General features: G+C 43.7%; 1 protein-coding gene across 1 annotated transcript; it reads left to right on the top strand.

Annotated features, from left to right (window-relative positions):
• The first annotated feature begins 8,997 nt into the window (after positions 1–8,997).
• ARRDC4 (arrestin domain containing 4) lies at positions 8,998–18,081 on the top strand. Its single transcript, XM_054214866.1, has 8 exons — positions 8,998–9,404; positions 10,519–10,585; positions 10,863–11,010; positions 12,827–12,929; positions 13,638–13,894; positions 14,486–14,648; positions 15,183–15,337; positions 15,448–18,081. Exons 1-8 carry the CDS (start codon positions 9,059–9,061, stop codon positions 15,502–15,504), a joined length of 1,296 nt encoding a protein of 431 aa, XP_054070841.1. The 5' UTR covers positions 8,998–9,058; the 3' UTR covers positions 15,505–18,081.
• The last annotated feature ends 489 nt before the right edge of the window (positions 18,082–18,570 follow it).

Raw genomic sequence — 18,570 nt, 5'->3', positions numbered from 1 at the left:
CAAAGATAAAGAAAATGTGCTAAATTGAGGTGATAACCAGACCCATTTCTAAAGCATCTTCCCAACTTAGGAACCTAAATCCTACTGACTTTCAGGAAGCCTTATGCTCCTATGGCTTATATTGGAAAATGTGAATTAACTTCTTAAAATTTCAGAGCGAGATTTACCTCTAAACCCATGGCAGTGTCTGAGACGCATCTGAAAATGCTCCTTTCTCTCCAAAGATGCTAAGAGCATTGAGGTTGCCTAACTTCAGCCGCCTCAAGTTAGTTGTTCCATCAACTTTTGAGCTAAATCTTTATTCTTTTTAAATTAACTTCCTGGTGCAGTTGATTTACAGTAGGCATCTTCTGTAATCCAATTCTACGTTTTGCAGATCCTGTGGACACCAATAGTCAGTGTCTTCATCAGTTACACACCAAGCCCAAGATCTAACATTGGGCCTAAAAGAACTTGTCTACGTGGAAGAGATTCACAGTGAACTTAAGTAAAAAAAATAAAGTGTAGAGGAAATTAAAGACCTTAATCAAATTTTGTAAGTGCTCAGACTTCATTATGCCAAATAAAAATATCATACTCTTCCTGGAATTTGAAAAGAATCTGTTAATGATAATGCCTCTACATGGAAATACATTCTTTGCAGAATGGCAACAGCGCAGCATTTACTGAGCTCTTAGTAAAATAAATGAAGTGCTCTGTGATTGCTTCCTTTGAACACGGAAAAATACAGGTAGCGCATACTAATGTTTTCCAACAATAGCGTCTATCAGGGAAAAGCTGTGATCTGTACAGATATTTAAGCAGAACAAAATGTAGGCTCTGCCTATGCCATTTTTATAATCATGGATGCACAGGAGAAGTTAATGCCTGTATAACTTAGAGCATCGGTGGCAGCAGAAGTGTGCAGTTTTCTTTTTCTCTTTTTAAAATTCTGAACATTTTGCTTCCAACTTCTGAGTGGCAATTCAAGAAGAAAAAAGGGGAAAATTTGCCACGTGAAAGATGTAATAAGAAGCAAATTCCCACTATAAAAGTCCTATGATTGACATAGTCTTGTCATTATCATTGAAAATAATCTTCTGGTATGTTATAATGACAAGAGGATGTGTAATGTTATTCTGATACAAGAAAAGACTGTGTACATTCATTGATCCAAAGAATTCTAATTCACCCCATAGAGGAAGATAAGAATCACAACAGCAGGCAGTTAAAAGTCCATCTAGCCCTGTATCCTGGCTCTGATAATGCCTAATACTTCATATTTCAGAAGAAAGTGTCAAAATAGGAGCCTCATTGTGAGCACATCTAAAAATGAACAGTATTAATAGTGCGTTCTTATCTCCCATGCTTTTCACGGCTAGCTGACCATTATTGGCTTCCACAACAACAGTTACCATAGCAAGTGAGCTTGATGTGTGTTCTCTTTTTCTTTTATACAGATGTATTTATGCATGTCTGTAATGCACATGCAGTAATTGAAATGCTAGAAAGTCCTAACCTTTTCTTACATTTAAGAATAATTTGTGTATTTTCTTTTAAAAGGAAATACAGGCTTAACCAGCTATTGTCAGCCCAGGTTTTTCATTTCTGTTTTAATCATAGCTTGAACTGGTTACTGAGAAATTTCTCAAGAAATATTTAAATATTTTTAAATGTGGTTAACCCACCTAATTGTTTTAAAAAAACACCTGGGAAAGTTTAAACACAGACTCACAGGTCTGAGGAAATGGGCATCATGACACGAGGCATAAAAGATTCAGCGTCTTCAGCTTATCAAAGTAAAGGTTTGGGAGGGTGAAAACTCAACAGATACCTAGAAAAATTCAGTAATGTGAATGATTCAACCTCATACAAAGTAGCAAAACAACAACCTACTATTTAGAAACTAATAATCTCTACCTTGTGTTAAGACACCATTTCCTTGAAGCAGGATGCATAAAAACCAGAGGTGACTAGAAAGAATAATGGTGTTGCCATGTCCTGGCACCTACATGGCAAGATGCACTATCTTTCTAGGGTGCGTGCTCTGATCCGGTGTTTGTGACAGTCTTCACTTATACGCACGTGAAGGGGGAAGAAGATGTGACTCAAATCATCCTGGTCTGCCTGGGTCCTATGAAATTATTTGAGAGAGATTCAGATTCACTTCCAGAATGGGACATGCTCATAAAAGGTGCAGCTTTACCCTAAGACAATAATTATAATCAGATTTCATGCCTTGCAGCATCAGCTGGTTACTGGTAAATGTAAGAGGATTTTTTCTCCCTAGGTTTGTCAGTCAGCTTCCATTGCTGGGGGTGTTATACCTTCCTCCAAAGCACTGGAGGCAGGAGCTCGACGTCCTCTCTTCGGACACCAAGAATATCCTTGGTTGACCTGATGACATGCCTTGCTTAAGGGTTCAAGGTTATTCTGGTTACCAGATTTTAGGGAAAGGTTATTAAGGAGGTGGGTTGTTTTAGGATATGCTTGCTTCTGCCATCCAGGGTTGATTTTTTGATGGGACCACGTGGGGAGACCCCACCTCCACATGCCTTACCAGTGATGGCACTCTGCTTTCATTTGTTCCCCTCCTATGCTAGGCATTGCAACTGTACAATGACTGAACACGGGCTGGGCCTTTAAGCTTGAGCAAAAGCACACAAGGTAAACTTAGCAGCTTGTGATACTGGGTAAGCTTGACTAGATGGACTTAACTCTGGGCAGTTACTATGAAACTCCAAACCCTCCCGCAGTGTTAAAGTGGCTCCATGTCATGGAGCACCTTCCGCTACTCCAGGCATAAGAGACTGAGTATCAGAATGTATTTGTACAACTTCCCTAATATCATCCTTTATCTTATAACATCCAACAACCTGACATTAAGCACAAGCACTTCATGACACACGCATCTTTTTAAGGACAGAACCATACTGTGTCTATTGAAATTATGCTGAAATAGCAGTAAAAGGCAATTAAACCTGTTCTAAGTTAAAGCACACCTTCCCATCAGCACAGCTCAACTGCGATCCCAGGCTGCTCCCTGTCCTGCCGACTGCTCACGTTATCTCAGGCTGCTGACTCCACTTTCCATCCATTGTAGCTCTTACTCTACGTTCCCTTTTGGCATAAAGCATTCCATTATCTCTGTTTTCTGCTGAAGTAATATCTTTCCTAAGCCTGGGCAACAACAGCAGCCATCAGAAATGGTGCTGTGAAAAAAATAAACCCGCTTCACGTGGAGCACTTCTGCCTCTGTTAATTGCTGTGTTGCTGGACCATGCCGAGAGCCATACACAACATGAGGTGACACCTTTACTAGATCCTGTCCAGCAAATAGCACACTTAGAACTCTCTTTACAATGATTTGGGATATGCCATCTGTATTTTCTCAGAGACAGGATCCCACGTCATTGCTTGGTGAGAACTGGTATGGTTGAAGAGTCACCACAAGGCACACATTCCTGTTTACAGGAATGGTCTAGTTCAGATCCGGGCATGCACTTCCCTTCAGGGTGAGGTTTTCTGGTATGAGATTCAGGTTCATCTCCAGTTCAAAGTTTTTCAGTTTAAATTAAAAAAAGGGCACTTTACAAAGCCCTCAAAACCCTCAAATTACAGCCCATAGAAGGAACCAGCTAAAGCAGCACATAACTAGGAACCCAAATGAGTTTGTTAATTCCCCTTTCCCTTTCTGGCTATTCATTCCCTTGAGCTGGAACACCAAACCACGACCCACACATGAATAATGCAGCTGCTGTTTCAGAGTTGATTCAACAACAGAAATCTGTATCCTCCCTCTTTGTCAGATATTTATAGGAATATTTCTGACCACCTTGCTTTGAAGTCAGAGTCACTGAAATGCAAAGGGGTACATGCTACAATTGTAGGAAGCTCTTCCTCCAGAGGAGCACTTCCAGAAGGCCACATTAATTGTGAAGGCGCCACTAATGCCGATAAATCTTTCTGTCCTCAGGGGACACCAGGATGAAGGGATGTTCTAACCACATCCATTTTTCTCTCCTCACGCTCCTTGCAAACCCTGTAGTAGCTGTAAACAGCCAAAGCCACCCTCCAGCAGTCCTCTGCTGCCCAACTGAGTGCTGGATTTAGATCACTTTTATCTAAGGGAACTAGCCATAACAGATCCTGCAGTCTGATTCACTATACAAATATTAAGCAAACAACAGGTCACTCAAGAGTTTTCTTTACCAGTGCATGAAACAACACGCTGGTCCATCGCGTGCTGGCATGCAATCCCAGTGTGTCCGGCTAGGAACTGGCATGGGGGCCCTTGGCCTGGGGGCAGGCTTGCTGCTGCCACCTCACAAGATCATTCATCTGGAGGTAAGGAGGAAGGTCCTGGCACCGAGCTGCCACTGAAAGTGGAAAGGATCCCTTGCAGTTTCCACCAGAACCTTTTCCTCCACCCCAGCCTCTCGACCCAGGGATGAGACACACCTTTCCCACCCCTCGGAAGGTAAAGAGAGGGTAGGAGGCAGCTGTATGAACCAAGCACTCAGTGCGTGAGCCTTGACAGTTTGGTTCTCCGTCATCAAGCTAGTGCAACCTGCTCTGTCCTTACTCTGCCCCAGATGCCCTACATTGGCAGTCCTTTTGTCATTTGTGGTTTTCCATTTCCAGACATAACCTTGTATTAAGATTGGTCCTTTGGCCTGCAACACAATTGCGCCTTGTCTGACGGGCTGTGTGAACAAACACCTGCCAAGAGGAAATGTGCACCTTGAGATCCCTGGGCCAGTATGTCAGTATTTGCTTTTTCCAATGTACCACATATGGCACGATTCTTAAAAATATGCTCACTGGTGTTTTACACCTTGGCAGCGGTGAAGTGTCAGACTAGCTGGGCACTGTGTTTGCAGTGGTTTTGGAACAGCATCTCTGGCTCCTTGCAATCTCCTATCTGTAAATGTCACTTAATTGTCTAAGAAAAATTTGGCTGACCTTTCAATTACTGGTAATAGAATAAAAGCAATAAAAGACTGTATGTGACAGCAAGTGTCACCAATACCCATTTGTCGCCTTCTTGTGCTGATTGGGAGCGGCAGGGAGAATTCACACTCCACTCCAGGACTGCATTTTTGGCACAGCGCTGATAAAGGAACTCACTGGTAAAAGGCCAGGAACTAGGGAAAGGAATGGCCTCCCATCCCTCCCTGTCCTGACTCCGTAAACAAACCCAGAAAGAGTAGTATCTGTCAAAAAAAGTCTATATTCTGAGGGCTTTTGTGGAACTTAAAAAGAGTCCATAATGTCTGCTGTCAGGGGTAAACATTGCTCTCATGCAACCGCTTTCTAATGTCTGTCAGACAAGCCGAGATAGTTGAAACTATTTGCAGATAAAGGACCAGATACACGGGCAAATCCTCCTACCATGCAGAAAGGTTTCCACACTCTTCACTGCCTTTGTGAGGCCTTCATTCGAGCAGAGCCCATCTCATGGCTCTTCCACTGATCTCAGCTGCAGCTAAGTCACTTTTTTTTTTTTCCCCCTGTTGTGTTTGGTACTGGATGAGAAAAACACTTGAGTCAATGTTATAGTACAGCAATCTCAAATCAGAAATCCACAGTTTGTAAACGAGCTGTTAGCAGCTCTCATAAACACTTCTCAAAGTCCTCCAGTAGCAGAAATAGCTGTTCACTCTCTAAACCGTCAGGCTATTGATTAAGATCAGAAAGGCTCAGTTAGCAAACTCCTAGTGCTGGTGCCTGACTCAGGATTAAGAGCTGTGTCTCAGTTCCCTTTGAGCAGGGAGAGGACGGCAAGTACTGACCAAATTTTTCACTTCCTTCCCAGTCACAGCCCGGATCCCTGAAAAACAGAGACCACCTTGGCAGAGCTTGCTGTTGCTAAGACCAATTCTTACCTTGCATCTTCCTCCAAAGTGGTTATTTATGTATCAGGTGTCCTTCCCTATGTGGAAAATTGGAATCTATATAATAGTTTCAAAAACTCTTCTGGCAGGTTCAAGCCCTGATAGCCTATTTTCAATACGTGCACTGAAATGAGTTAAAAATAATTATTACATGTAGAAACTGACACTGTCAGATCCATCTAAATTCAGTGATCTGACCACAGCAGTGATTTCCAAATTAACCAGCAGAGCTAGGATATTACCAGTATTACCAGCTGCTGTAGGAAGATGTTCTAGTTTCTTCATCTTCAATATAAAGTCGGTGATTATTGCTAGAGCTGTTCGCAGCTTTGTGGGTATTCTCAAATGAGACCTTTCTGTGTGTATTCGTAACTCTTACAGGCTAACGTGCATTAATCATCTTGTTCAGGCAGCTCTTTCTTACATAGTCCTGACTAAAGTGAATGAAAATATAATCGAGCATGTTAATATATCTCTTCCTCTTTCGCACATACACCCACACAGAAAGATCCAGTCGCACACATACACCCGCACTGTCCTGAGTGTTCATCTTCTCTTCCTTCCTTTTGGCTTATCAGAGACTAAAATAGCGATGTGGTGGTTTCCACCGTTCATGGTACAACTTCACTCTGTTGGTCAGTTAAAATGCCTCATGCACAAGAAAGTATTCTCAAGATGGGTGGATGTGAAAAACAATTGCTCCATGATAATTTCAACAAGTTCTAGTCTTTGAATACTGCTGGGAAAAAAAGTGTATGAAAGGGCAAACAATCATCTGGAACAAGTGTCACCTGACTGTGACAGGCCATTCCTATTAATTGTGTCCTTTATGGGCTAATTGTTGGAGTTATTCAAGCCTCTTAACTCTCACTAATTCTGTATGATGTTTTATTTTATATGCAATTGTCCGTGTTTATTAATTTCCCTATCTAGCTCATTTGCACTTGAAAGAATAAACGGGAATGAATGGTCGCATAATATCCATAAGAGAACTAATTACTTTTATACAGGCTCTAATTCATACAGGAAAAAAAGGGAGGTGTGGGGTTTTGGTTTCGGTTTTTTACCCTTTGTATCATACTTTCAAGATCAGATGCAAGAAAGTGCATACACACATCGTTAGCAAATAAGCAAATATTCAGTATATTCACATCCAAGGATGTTCTGTTGGCTGGCTACAAAACTAACCTAATACTTGCTAATATAAAAAACCGAATATAAGAAGATTAATGCAGAACTAGACATTCAAGCTGTATTAGCTTAATTGAACTAAAAAGTACCAAAGATAGCATGATTTTGTACACCACAATTTCCAACTATAATGCAACATCTGCAGTTTCTAGAAAAGCTATTTCAAAAAGCACAAAGAGATACGAATATCCAAAAAATCTTCAAATACTTAAACAACCATCACAGCATTCTTTTCTTTAGTTACATAATTCTTCATCATGAACTGGGGAGCCCGTGGCCAAGGGCCCAACTAAAGCCTATGAATTCAACCCAGCTGTAACCACTTTGCTTTTTCCCACATTATTACTGATTAACACAGAGGTGGGCACTAACTTGTAGCCAACAAAAGGTGTTCAAAAGGCCTACCTCGCTCTTGGCAAGGGCAAGTTCTTCATTGCAGAAGTAATTCTAAATGTGAGCCTCCATTTCACAGGACAGGATATCACAAAGGTATGCCAGGGATTCTGAGGAAGCCGGACGTTATCTTGTCAGTTATTTAGAAGTCAAGGCTCTGAGTCTGGAAGACATTTTTTGCTAATTTTGGTAATTAACTGAGTCAGCTGGGAAATGCCACGCTGGTGTTTTCCAGTGCTCCGGAGGCACGCAGGAAGGTGCAGGTGTCAGAAGCTTCAAGCGGGCAGGTGACCTGGCGTGGGAAATGACTCCTTCATTACCCATGGAAATGCTGGCAGACCACTCACCGCACACACCTTCAGGAAGATGCACTACTGCCAACTCAGGCAATCACAAAATGTGACACTTCCTAGAGCAATATTAATTTTATCTGTCCATTTTGCAAAGCATTTCACTGTAATGTGTATCAGGCCGGCCACTGGCTGGATGTGTAGCAGCTGCACCTCTGTTGGGCTGCTGGATCTGTCCGTGCTCACCCATTGACACGGACGTACTTACCACTATCCCGATAGATGCTGGGGATTTTCACAAGCTGTTACTTCTAAAAAATTGGAAATAACAGCAAACTTTGCATTTATTCTAGCGGATAAAGGTTTACACCACACCGCTTAGGCGTGACAGCGTGCAGCTCGGTGTAGCCATTAGCTAGCCAGCTACAGAACCGGGGGTGTACAACCAACCTCTTGAGCCGGACGGCTCTTGGTCTGCAAGGTGCAGAGCACTCGGGGCCCATGCGGGGAGCGAGGCCTCGGGGCGATGCGGGACAGCGCCCTCACGGACGGCACCCGTCACCTCAGCGGGAAAGGGGCTCGCGCAGGCGGCACGGCGCTCCCGAAAGAACGCCCGGGCACACCGGGCGGGAGCGGCAGCGCCGCACCGCTTCGCCCCGTGTAACGCGCTCAGCCAGCCCGGCGAGGAGAGGCTGAGACCGAAGGCGGCCCCGGCCCCGCGCTCCCTCCTCCCCTCAGCCGCCATGACAGCAACCGAGGGCCCGAGGCTTCCCCGCCACGCAACGCCCGCCACGACAGTGGCCACAGCCGGAAGGCGGGACAGCGAGGGCCGAGATCCCCGCAGCCGCGCTGCCCGGGCCCTCCCCGGCGGGCTGAGGGAGGCCGCTCGCGGGTCCGCCCCGCCCTCCCCTCCCTTCGCCGCCCCGCCCGGCCCTTCGCCCCGCCCCTCCCCTGCCTGTTTATCCACAGGCTGTGCACGTGGTAGCCATGCCGCGTCATTGGCCCGCTCGCCAGGTAGCTGCAGCCACCCGGCCAATCGGGGAGCTGTCCACGCGCGGCCGTCCGCACACGATTGGCTCCGCCGCCGTGATCACGCAGCGTGACGCACTCCGAGTGTGCGCCCGTAGAGGAACCAATGAGGAGGGGGCCCCGGGGCAGCCCGCGGCGAATAGTATGGCAGGGAGCTGAGGGGCGGCCAATGAGGAGCGGGCTGGGGCGGGACTTTCCGCTGCAGGCGCTGGCGGAGACGGGCGGGTTTTAAAGCAACCGTCGACGGCGGCCGCAGGCTTCCCCCGCAGCCGGGGAGCGATGGCGGCGGCCGGGCCGGGCCTGGGCCCCGGGGCCGGCGGGGCGGTGAGGACGCTGGCCCTGGTGCTGGAGGACGAGGCCCGGCGCGGCAGCGGCGGCGGCTACTGCAGCGGCGACACGGTGTCCGGGCAGGTGCTGCTGGAGCTGGCGGGGCCGCTGCCGCTCCGCGGGCTGCGCCTGGAGGCCGCCGGCCGGGCCCGCGTCGCCTGGAGCGAGAGTTCGGGTGCTGTCCCCGGGGCGGGAACCTGGGGGGTAGCGGCGAGGGCGCCGGGGCCGGGGCCCCGGCGGGAGGCGGAGGTGCGCTACCTGGACATCCGGCAGAACCTCCTGCGGGACCCGCCCGAAGGTGAGGGGCGGTCGGGGGGCCGGGGGGGGGGGGGCGCTGAGGGGAGGCTCCCCGCCTTCTGAGGACCGCGGGGGTGGGATCGGGGGGACTGGCGCCTCCTTCGCGGGGGAAGGGCTCCGAGGCCAGGGCCCCCCTGCTCCCGGGGGGGAGGGGGTTTCCGCGTCGCAGGAAGGCGCCCACGCCCTCTTCTCCCACGGAGGGGGGAGGCTGCGGGTGCAAACGCGCTCCGAGGAGAGATGAGCGTCGGGGGTGGGTCATGAGACACGGCGTGAGGTCCGGGCAGCTGCCCGGCCAGCGGCTGCATCGCTCCCCCCGGGAGATTCGGGGCTGGGGCAGCCGCAGCCCTCAGGTGTGCGCCCGGGGGGGCCGCCCGCCGCCGCATCCCGCGGTCGCTCGGCACTGGGCGCGGACGGCTGGAAAACGCAGAGCAGGCCCAGAGGGGAGTCTGCGGCTCCGAGCTCCCCGCGCCGGGTCCCCGCGGGGGTCTCACGGGGCACCGGCCGCTCCCGCGCGCCCTGCGGCAGCGCCCGCGGGAGGCTCCTGCCGCAGCGGTGTCTGCCTGGGCCACTGCAGCAGCGGGGCAGCAGCCACGAAATAAAGGGACACGGCATCTCGGTGGGTGAGGGTGAAACGCGCCTCGAGTTCATCTGTAGGAAAGTAAATTTAGGCCTTTAAAAATTGAATTACAGTAGGCCCTCTATGGACGTATTGAGATTGCATACATTAATAGTATTGCATAACGCTGACCTTAAATTGCAGCTTTTTAGCACAGAAATTAGCTTAATAGTTAATTGAAAAGGTAGATCAATTGGTGTCCTGCAAATTGCAAAGGAAAAGAAATTTACTTTATGCTTTCCAGAAGCCATTTTGGATTAGAAGTTGGCCAGAGTCCTGAACTGAAACTCAAGGTCTCTGTGTTTCCTTGATTTTTTCATTGAAATCGCATCACAGCATAAATAAAGCGTGGGCTCCAATCCAGAACCCACTGGGATCAATAAAAACTTCTAGTTCCTTGCATCTGGGTGTTTTTATACATAAATAATTTCTAAAAGCATCTGCTTTGTTCTTCTATTTATGGAATAACTAAAACATACTATTCATTTTTATGCTACAGGTGAGGAAAGCTTAATTCTTCTTGATGGAAGACATGAATTTCCGTTCAGCTTTCAGCTCCCTCAAGAGTAAGTTAAATAATCTGACGTGAAGGGATTGTGCTGGACACAGCATGTTGTGGAACATGAACTTAATGTAATTTTACTTGGTTTCTTTTAGAATCAAACTGATAGGTCAGCTTTATAAGTTTGTCTTAATCAGCCGGCACACAGACATGTCTTGTTTGCTTCAGTTTCCCTAAGGCCCTAAAAGTACAAGCTGTAAATCGGTAAACATTTGTATACACAGGAAGTGCTCGTGTTTGGAACAAACTGAGGGTAATGCTTTCCTGACTGCTCGTTTCAGACCTCTGGTGACCTCTTTTACTGGGAAGTATGGCAGTATTCAGTACTACGTGAAGGCAATTCTGGAGAGGCCTGCAGCACCTGATCAGAGTGTACAGACAGAGCTCCAGGTCATTAGCCATATCGACGTCAGCTCGCCAGCTTTATTGGTAAGAGGGTCCTCTGCTCCTCCTCCCCCCTTTGAAGCCAGCTGCAAAAAAATCGTTTCCAAGAAGCATTCGCATCCAGCCATAACCATTTCCATGTTATTCTGGAGTGTCATTTTCTGACTTCTGAAAGCATATAAGCTCCCTAAGCTTTTCTCTATAAATAGATGATCTTAGGTTGTGTGAATAGCAAACAGAGTGGCTTTTTTTAATACCATTGATTACATCCCTGCTGGCAGAGACGTTCTTGCCAAAAAGTTATGCAGGCTTCACATGCATAAATAAGGCTTAATAATAATAATGCGCAAGCATAAAGTAGTTACTCTTACCAGAGCAACTACATTCACAGGGCTGCAGTGTCCTAAACTCTACAATAATAGTAGGTTGAGGAACAGTAATTACAGAAGAGTATTAATCATGCCCAGCCTGTCATTTATGCTCTGGCCATTATGTTACGTATCCTTCCATTTTGCATGTCGTTTTCTAACATTAAGTGCGTGCACGCAGCTGCTTCAGAGATCTTTTCAGTTATTTCCTTATGACAGATTTGGCCACATTAAAGCATTGAGTTTCTAATAATCGCTAGAAATACTGTAGAGTAATAAGAAAGATCAGGCATTAAGTAATGAGAAAATAGGCAAGATGGAAGCTAATGAGCTGGATTCTTTTATCTCAACCCATATTATGAAAATAATATAAAATTATACCTTGCACTTTCATGATAGCAACTGGATCTAAATGGTTATTCATTTAAATATGAATGAGTAATTTCTATTTTATTTAAAATGCTAGGATAATTTTAACATTTCATCATGATGTGAACATAGCTAAGAAATGTTTTGAACAGGGTTTTTTCCCTCTTTATATGCTTACGTTTTAATTTTTCTGTCTAGAGAGACCTTAGAGAAGTATTTTGGCAGTGGCGTCTGTAAGCAGAATATAGCCTTTGTATTCAACGATGTAGATCAGGAGTACGAAGGCAGTACATCAGATGCTGCAAGGGTAGAGCAGAGCAGGAGAGGGCTGTGGGGCACGTAAAGTAGGCGGTGCCTGTCTTAATGGATTCCAAGGTTACCACCAAAAAATTGCAAAACAACACAAATTTTAGACTCCATAATTCTATTGACTGGGGACTAGAGCCTGGTAAATCATTTTAAGTAGCTTGAATCCTGGCTGGGACCCTTGACATGTGTACTCGGACATTGTAAGTTTATTCTAATGAAAATTTTACCAACAGTGTAAGTGTCATCTAATGTCACAGTCCTCCATGAATAATTAAGATGGTTTTTGTCATCAGCCTAAATTTTTGGGGGGTTGTGTGGCTTGCAAGCTATGAAGATGCATCACCTTAGCCCAGTGTGTATACATTTGTCCTTTCTTGTGAAGGATACAAAGGTAAAAACAGTTTACCTGCTTAACTATTAGTTGCTTGCAGATGAAATGAATTCTGCATTCTTCTGCACTGAGGAACACGGGCTTAAATACCGCAGTACTCCATCAGACCTTTAAAAAGTCACACCTATAACATCTGCTAAATCAATCTGTTTGAAGACAGATTACATCCAAATGCACATTGGTTTCTGTTACCTCGTTAATATGGTCTAAATGCAGACTGGGATTTTAAAACAGCCCTATGTTCAGATAGTCAAACCTTGGTTCCGTTTTACATGGTAGCAAAACTCCAGTTCCATTGAGTAGTAGAGTGATTCAAATCAAGTGACTTTTAGAGCTAGACTGCAATGACTAATACGCATAACGTTAAACTGCAAGTGACTGATAGCTTTATGCCATAAAATGAAAAATACTCTATATTTTATAGACACCTGTTCTAAGAAGTCAGGAGAAGATGGTTGGCTGTTGGTTTTTCACCTCTGGGCCAGTGTCTCTCAGTGCCAAAATTGAGAGGAAGGGATACTGTAATGGTAAGAGTAGTTATCTTCAAAATGTGAATATTAAACATTTAGTAGGGTTTTTTTATCTCTGTGAAGCCAACACGTTATAGTTGAAAGAATAGTTCCATTTAGTAGGCAGTAAATTGAGATCTGTATGAACTTGCTTTAACAAAAATCTTCTTGTCTTGCTCCTCACTCCCCCTTGGGAATATAAATCGAAAGGAAGTCCTGTCAGTCAGTCATCTTAGGGAAAGCCATGCACATCTGAGTGTAAAGAACAAAACGCTTTTATTTGGGATAAAATACTTAATTGGGGACGTAATCAGGTTTTTATGTCCTGCTTGTGTAGGTTTACACTTCTGTAAGAGTGAGCTTTAGCAGCTTCTTTGTCGTCTTGATAACATTAGATACATCGAGGAAATAAAACATTCTGGAATTCAGTTAGTACTATATAAAAGGAAGACTGATGCATAATTTGCAAATAAAGTTTTTATAGCTTGTTCATATTATGCTTAATGTTTCAAAATGAATCATTGTTTATACATAAAATGTAGTAGGTGGCTACAATTCTGCCTGGATACCACTCTGCAAAAAAACCCCAAAAGCTTAGCTTGAGGAAACGAACAAGTACTGTTCCCGTAACAGGGCAGCGATGTATGTGCTGGGTAACGTGCTTTGATGCTGCCAGAGGAAAGTTGGTAAATACAAATTACTCATTGAACTTTTTCTGTCTTTAAGGGGAAGCCATACCAATCTATGCAGAAATTGAGAACTGCTCTTCTCGTTTGATCGTTCCAAAAGCTGCCATTTTCCAAACGCAAACTTACCTGGCCAGTGGGAAGACAAAAACTTTCCGTCAGATGGTTGCCAATGTCCGAGGAAACCATATTGCCTCTGGAAGTACAGATACCTGGAATGGGAAGACTCTGAAAATCCCACCTGTGTCCCCCTCTATACTTGACTGCTGCATTATTAGAGTAGAATATTCATTAGCTGTAAGTACGGGTTTTAATTACAAATGTACATACTCTTGAATACTGCGTTGAGTTGGGAACAGAAGAATTTTCTCTACTGAACAGCCATTAGATTTTGAATTTGGGAACAACAATAAATATAAATAAATACTATATACCGTATAGGCGAGAGACAGCAGATAATGAAGAGACTCTGAAATGGAAAGACAGGAATAACGGGGAAAATAGAAAAATGTTTCTGAGGAAGCAGCAGCTTAGTTTTAGACCTGCAGAGGTTATTAGGGGACAGGAGTTCAAGCTGAATGGCTTCCTCTAGTGATTCTTTTCAGAAAGGGGAAGATGGGACTGAAAGTCAAGTGCATAATTATTTTTGTCAGCCTATTTTGTATCTTTTTAATGTCATCTGGAGACAAGGTACAGAAAGCAGGATGTTGCTGGAAAATAAGGAAAGCTGCCAGAGTATTAGCTAAACATATCCGGAATGAGAAAATTCCCAATTCTTTTTAAACGATCTGCAGTATGGGGAGTAGGGTAACTTCTAGGAGCAGCAATTCAGTGGGGTCTCATGATGTTTTTTTTTTTTTTTTCTTTTATTTGGGGGTTGTCACATAGGTGTATATCCATATTCCTGGTGCTAAGAAATTGATGATTGAAATGCCTCTGGTGATTGGCACTATTCCATGTATTGGATTTTCAAGCAGAAACTCCAGCATTACCAGCCAGTTTAGTATGGATATGAGCTGGCTGGCATTGACCATGCCAGAACGCCCTGAAGGTAATACATATTGAACTCTTCGTAATACAGCATCGTACTGTCTATCCCAGAAGGATAATCGCAGTGCCAGTTTAAGGGCACTAGGAGGGATGTAGGCCATTAAAGAATGACTCATGAGAAGTGAGGCACATAAATGTACGTCAAGATCCAGAAGGACTGGTGAGGATAGCTTGACTCCAGCCTTTCTTAAGTATCTCTTTACCCTTTCAGCTGAATCTTCTAACTAACTTCTGATAGTGGGAATTCTATTTTGGAGGTAGACACCTTAGAGTTAATCATTACTGAATATGTCTTGATACGACACAGATTTGTTGCTGGAGTAGCCCGAAAAGCACCTGTAGTGTTCCTGCTGAATCACCTAAGCTTACTAAAAACATAATTCCTAGTTACAGTATTTATGAATATAGGGCACTGCATACAGTTTGACAATAGTATGTTTAATAAATACAGCCTTCACGGTCTCAGATACTGTAATACATCTGTTTTCTTGCTCTGAGTGAATGGTTTTTGACAGTAGCATCTCTTGTGTTTCAGCACCACCAAATTATGCTGATGTAGTGTCTGAGGAAGAGTTCTCCAGACATGTTCCTGCTTATCCACCACCAATTGACTGTGAGGAACAATTGTGTTGTCCTGTCTTTGCTTACATCCAAGAGTTCCGGTTTCAGCCTCCACCTCTTTATTCAGAGGTAAAAAAATAAACAGCAGGTGCTGTTTTTATTGTCAGATGGCAAAAAACCCCCACGTACAGAATTGCAAGAATTACAGGCAGTAACTGTTGCCTTTCTTCTCTCTGTAGATCGATCCACATCCAACTGATGTAGAAGAAGTTCAGCCCGTTTCATTCATGGTCTGAAGAGGATTTGTAAGGAGCATCATTGTGATGAATGTCTTAATCTTTCTGCTGCTTAAGCTGATAGTGCAGCTAAAAAGGAACTGGTTTTCTTTTTCAAAAGTTAAGTTTGTGTACAAGAGAGGCAAACGGAAATGGAGAGGGAGGTATGAGCACGTTTGGTGGTGGAAGAGAATCTGCTGGATTAGTCTGCACAGAGAATGTTGTGGGAGCAGCTGTGCTTGGGATCCTTGAGAAGAAGTACCTGAAAATACAGAATGCTTCTAGAAAGTGGATATACTGCATAAAGTACAAGGAGATGTAAGGATCTTCTGAAGAAAAAATATTTTGTTTGGAACACTCTGGAAGAATTTACGTAATGATGTTGATGTTGAGAACTTCTGTAGTAGAACTTGCGCAGTAGAACAGAATGGGGGGTAAGAAAACATTTCCAAAAGATTCCAGTGTTCAAGGGGCTTCGGTTTTGCACTGGCTGCATCCAAGAAAGGAACACTACTAAAACACAGAGCGAAGCCTTCACACTAGCGTAACTTTGTATTTCTTGAGAACCTGCCCTTCTAGCAACTGCCAAGTACTACTGTTTCATCACGCATAATGATTCTAAAGACATCATGGATGAAAGAATAGTTACTACGCGATATTATGAAGGCAACCATTTACTGAATGAAAGACACAAGTATGTAAAAGAGAATTGAACTTTGATAAGAGCTTATGCACTATGCTTTCTTTCAAGGGATTTCTTAAGGGAATTATTCTAGCCTCTTCTACTGTGAGTTCTTTTTCTGCATCTTAAGCCTATGGATAGCATGATAAGGGGAAGCACGGCAAGGGAGAATCCTTTTGCCAACAGCAGGTATACTTAGCAAAATGGACAATACTTATTTATTCAGAAGCCTTTATAAGCCTACCTCTGTTTTGGATATTTACTTACGGTCAGATTTGAGACCAAAAAAAAGTCTTGTTAAAGCTCCAGTATACTTCAAGGTTCTAAAAGGGACCCTAAATGGTTTCTGTGGTTAGTGAATGAGATAGGAGGCGTAGGGAGAGGTGTAAATATACCCAGAATAGACATAGCTTATAACTGAAGTGAAAGCAGACGTCAGGGGAACAAAATCCTCTGGTAATGGCACAAAGCTTTTCATTCCTCCTGCATTTTTGTCTAGAGATCTGTTGTCAGGGGCTGCACTGGTCATTTGCTATCTGTACTATTTTTTTGTTTGTGTGTTTCCTTGTTTGTTTTTGCTGTTTAACTTTGTTTTGGTGCAATATTTTAATGTTTTCTTCCTCAGGTCATTTAGAACAGAGTTTGTTGCTGCTAAGAGTGAAGGCACAGCATTTTACTTGGCCCTTCTGCTGCCTTCATTTAAAGTAGAATGTTTGCTTCCTGCCAAGCATCAATTGGAATCTGTAAGCCACCATCAAAAGATCACTTAAAGGAGAAGAAACACAGCATTCTCAATATGCACGTTTACAGTTGAGTCTTTAAACTACAGGGGATTTAGAACTACTAGAACTATTCCATATGTCTTACAGAAGGGTTTGGGGTTAAAACCCGGTGCTTCACGTGGTAAAACATTGTACTTTCTGGTAACTACAAGAATAGTAACTGAGTTTCCTTCATTTCATCAATAACTGCAGTTTAAAAAAATTTAAATGGTTTTTTATGAACTCTGTCTTCATTTAAGAAGCAGGGATTTTTCTACAGGCATACACGGATATATATTTTTAGTCTTCTTGTAGTATGACTTCCTTACATTGTCTGATTTCTAGCACTTCACCTCAAATTACTTCTACATCAGTGTAAGACATACCGATTGAGATTCCTGTTTCCCAACTGCAGTGACTTCAGTGACTTTTTTCATTTGCAACTTTAAGTATTGTCTTCTATAGCAAATGCAGCTTTAACCAAAATCTGAGTGCGTGTTTTTGAAAGGACATTCTAAAAATTAGTTTTTATCTTAAGTCTCAAGATGTAGCTCTCATGCCTTTTTATTTAAGTGATGGCGTGCCCGTGCAATCAATGCAGGATTTTCATTCACATCACCTGGAAAGGGAACAAGCGTATTTTCCTTAAGCAGATACCAGAGAGTTACTTGAAAAGGAATGTGGCTGTGTTTTAACTTGCATGTTAATAATTCAAAATACTAGCTTAAAGAACACTAGGTGCTTTTTTGGACTGTAACACCTGACAGGTGATGTGCGCTACCTGGTATAAACATGGACAAGCAAACAAGAGCATGAAGGGTAAAGACGTGCTTTCTTTTTTTTCTTAAAATCTTTGAGTTGTTTTTTTTTTTTTTTATGATTATTTGCAGATAAACTGTGGCCTTAGATTGTTTGCTGCAAAAAAGACAAGTATAATGTGTTTCTTAGGAAGCACACATGACCCTTCAAAGGAGGGGTGAAAGCAAGATTAAATTCTGCTCTCTGACACTGGGCTTAGTGCAGAAATTGATCCTTAAAATAATTACTGTTTGCACAATAATAAGTTCAATATGCAGGGGCTTTGTTTTGGTAACTGTGAAACAGTTTAAAAGAGACAAAATAAAAAAAAAAAAAAAAAACAACCATGCTGTTTAACATACAGGAACATGATTGTATTTTGTACTAATGAATGAGCCCCATGGGTTCTTTGTTAATAAAAGTGTCAAACCCACGTAGTGCTGTTCATCTCTGGTTTGGGGCCTCTCAGACAAATGGCTGCAATGTCAAGAAATACCTGTATTCCAGCAACTTTGAACACATACAGACCTTCTCATTCCTCTTCTGATCTGGGAACTCTGCCTTCAGCTGTCACTGCTTTAGTCCCTGGAATTACCCATAACCAGGAGTTGGAACAAATTTATCAAACGTGGCCCACGCCCCCCTGTAGCAATACGGTGTAATACACAGGGCTTAATCACAGGGATCTTACCCGTAACGATGGAAGTGGCAGGATGTGTGCTCTAATTGGATTTCTTATCTCATGTATGAATCTTGCAGGATATTTTATTGTGTTTCCTTTAGACAAGATTATCTTTACTGTTTAGTTCATTGATCTAAATCGATCAGAAGAACCTTATACCCGCA

Source organism: Rissa tridactyla, chromosome 9 (assembly GCF_028500815.1).
Source record: "Rissa tridactyla isolate bRisTri1 chromosome 9, bRisTri1.patW.cur.20221130, whole genome shotgun sequence".
NCBI lineage: Eukaryota > Metazoa > Chordata > Aves > Charadriiformes > Laridae > Rissa > Rissa tridactyla.
Note: the sequence above shows the minus strand (reverse complement) of the source record. Positions and strands in the feature narration are given on the sequence as shown.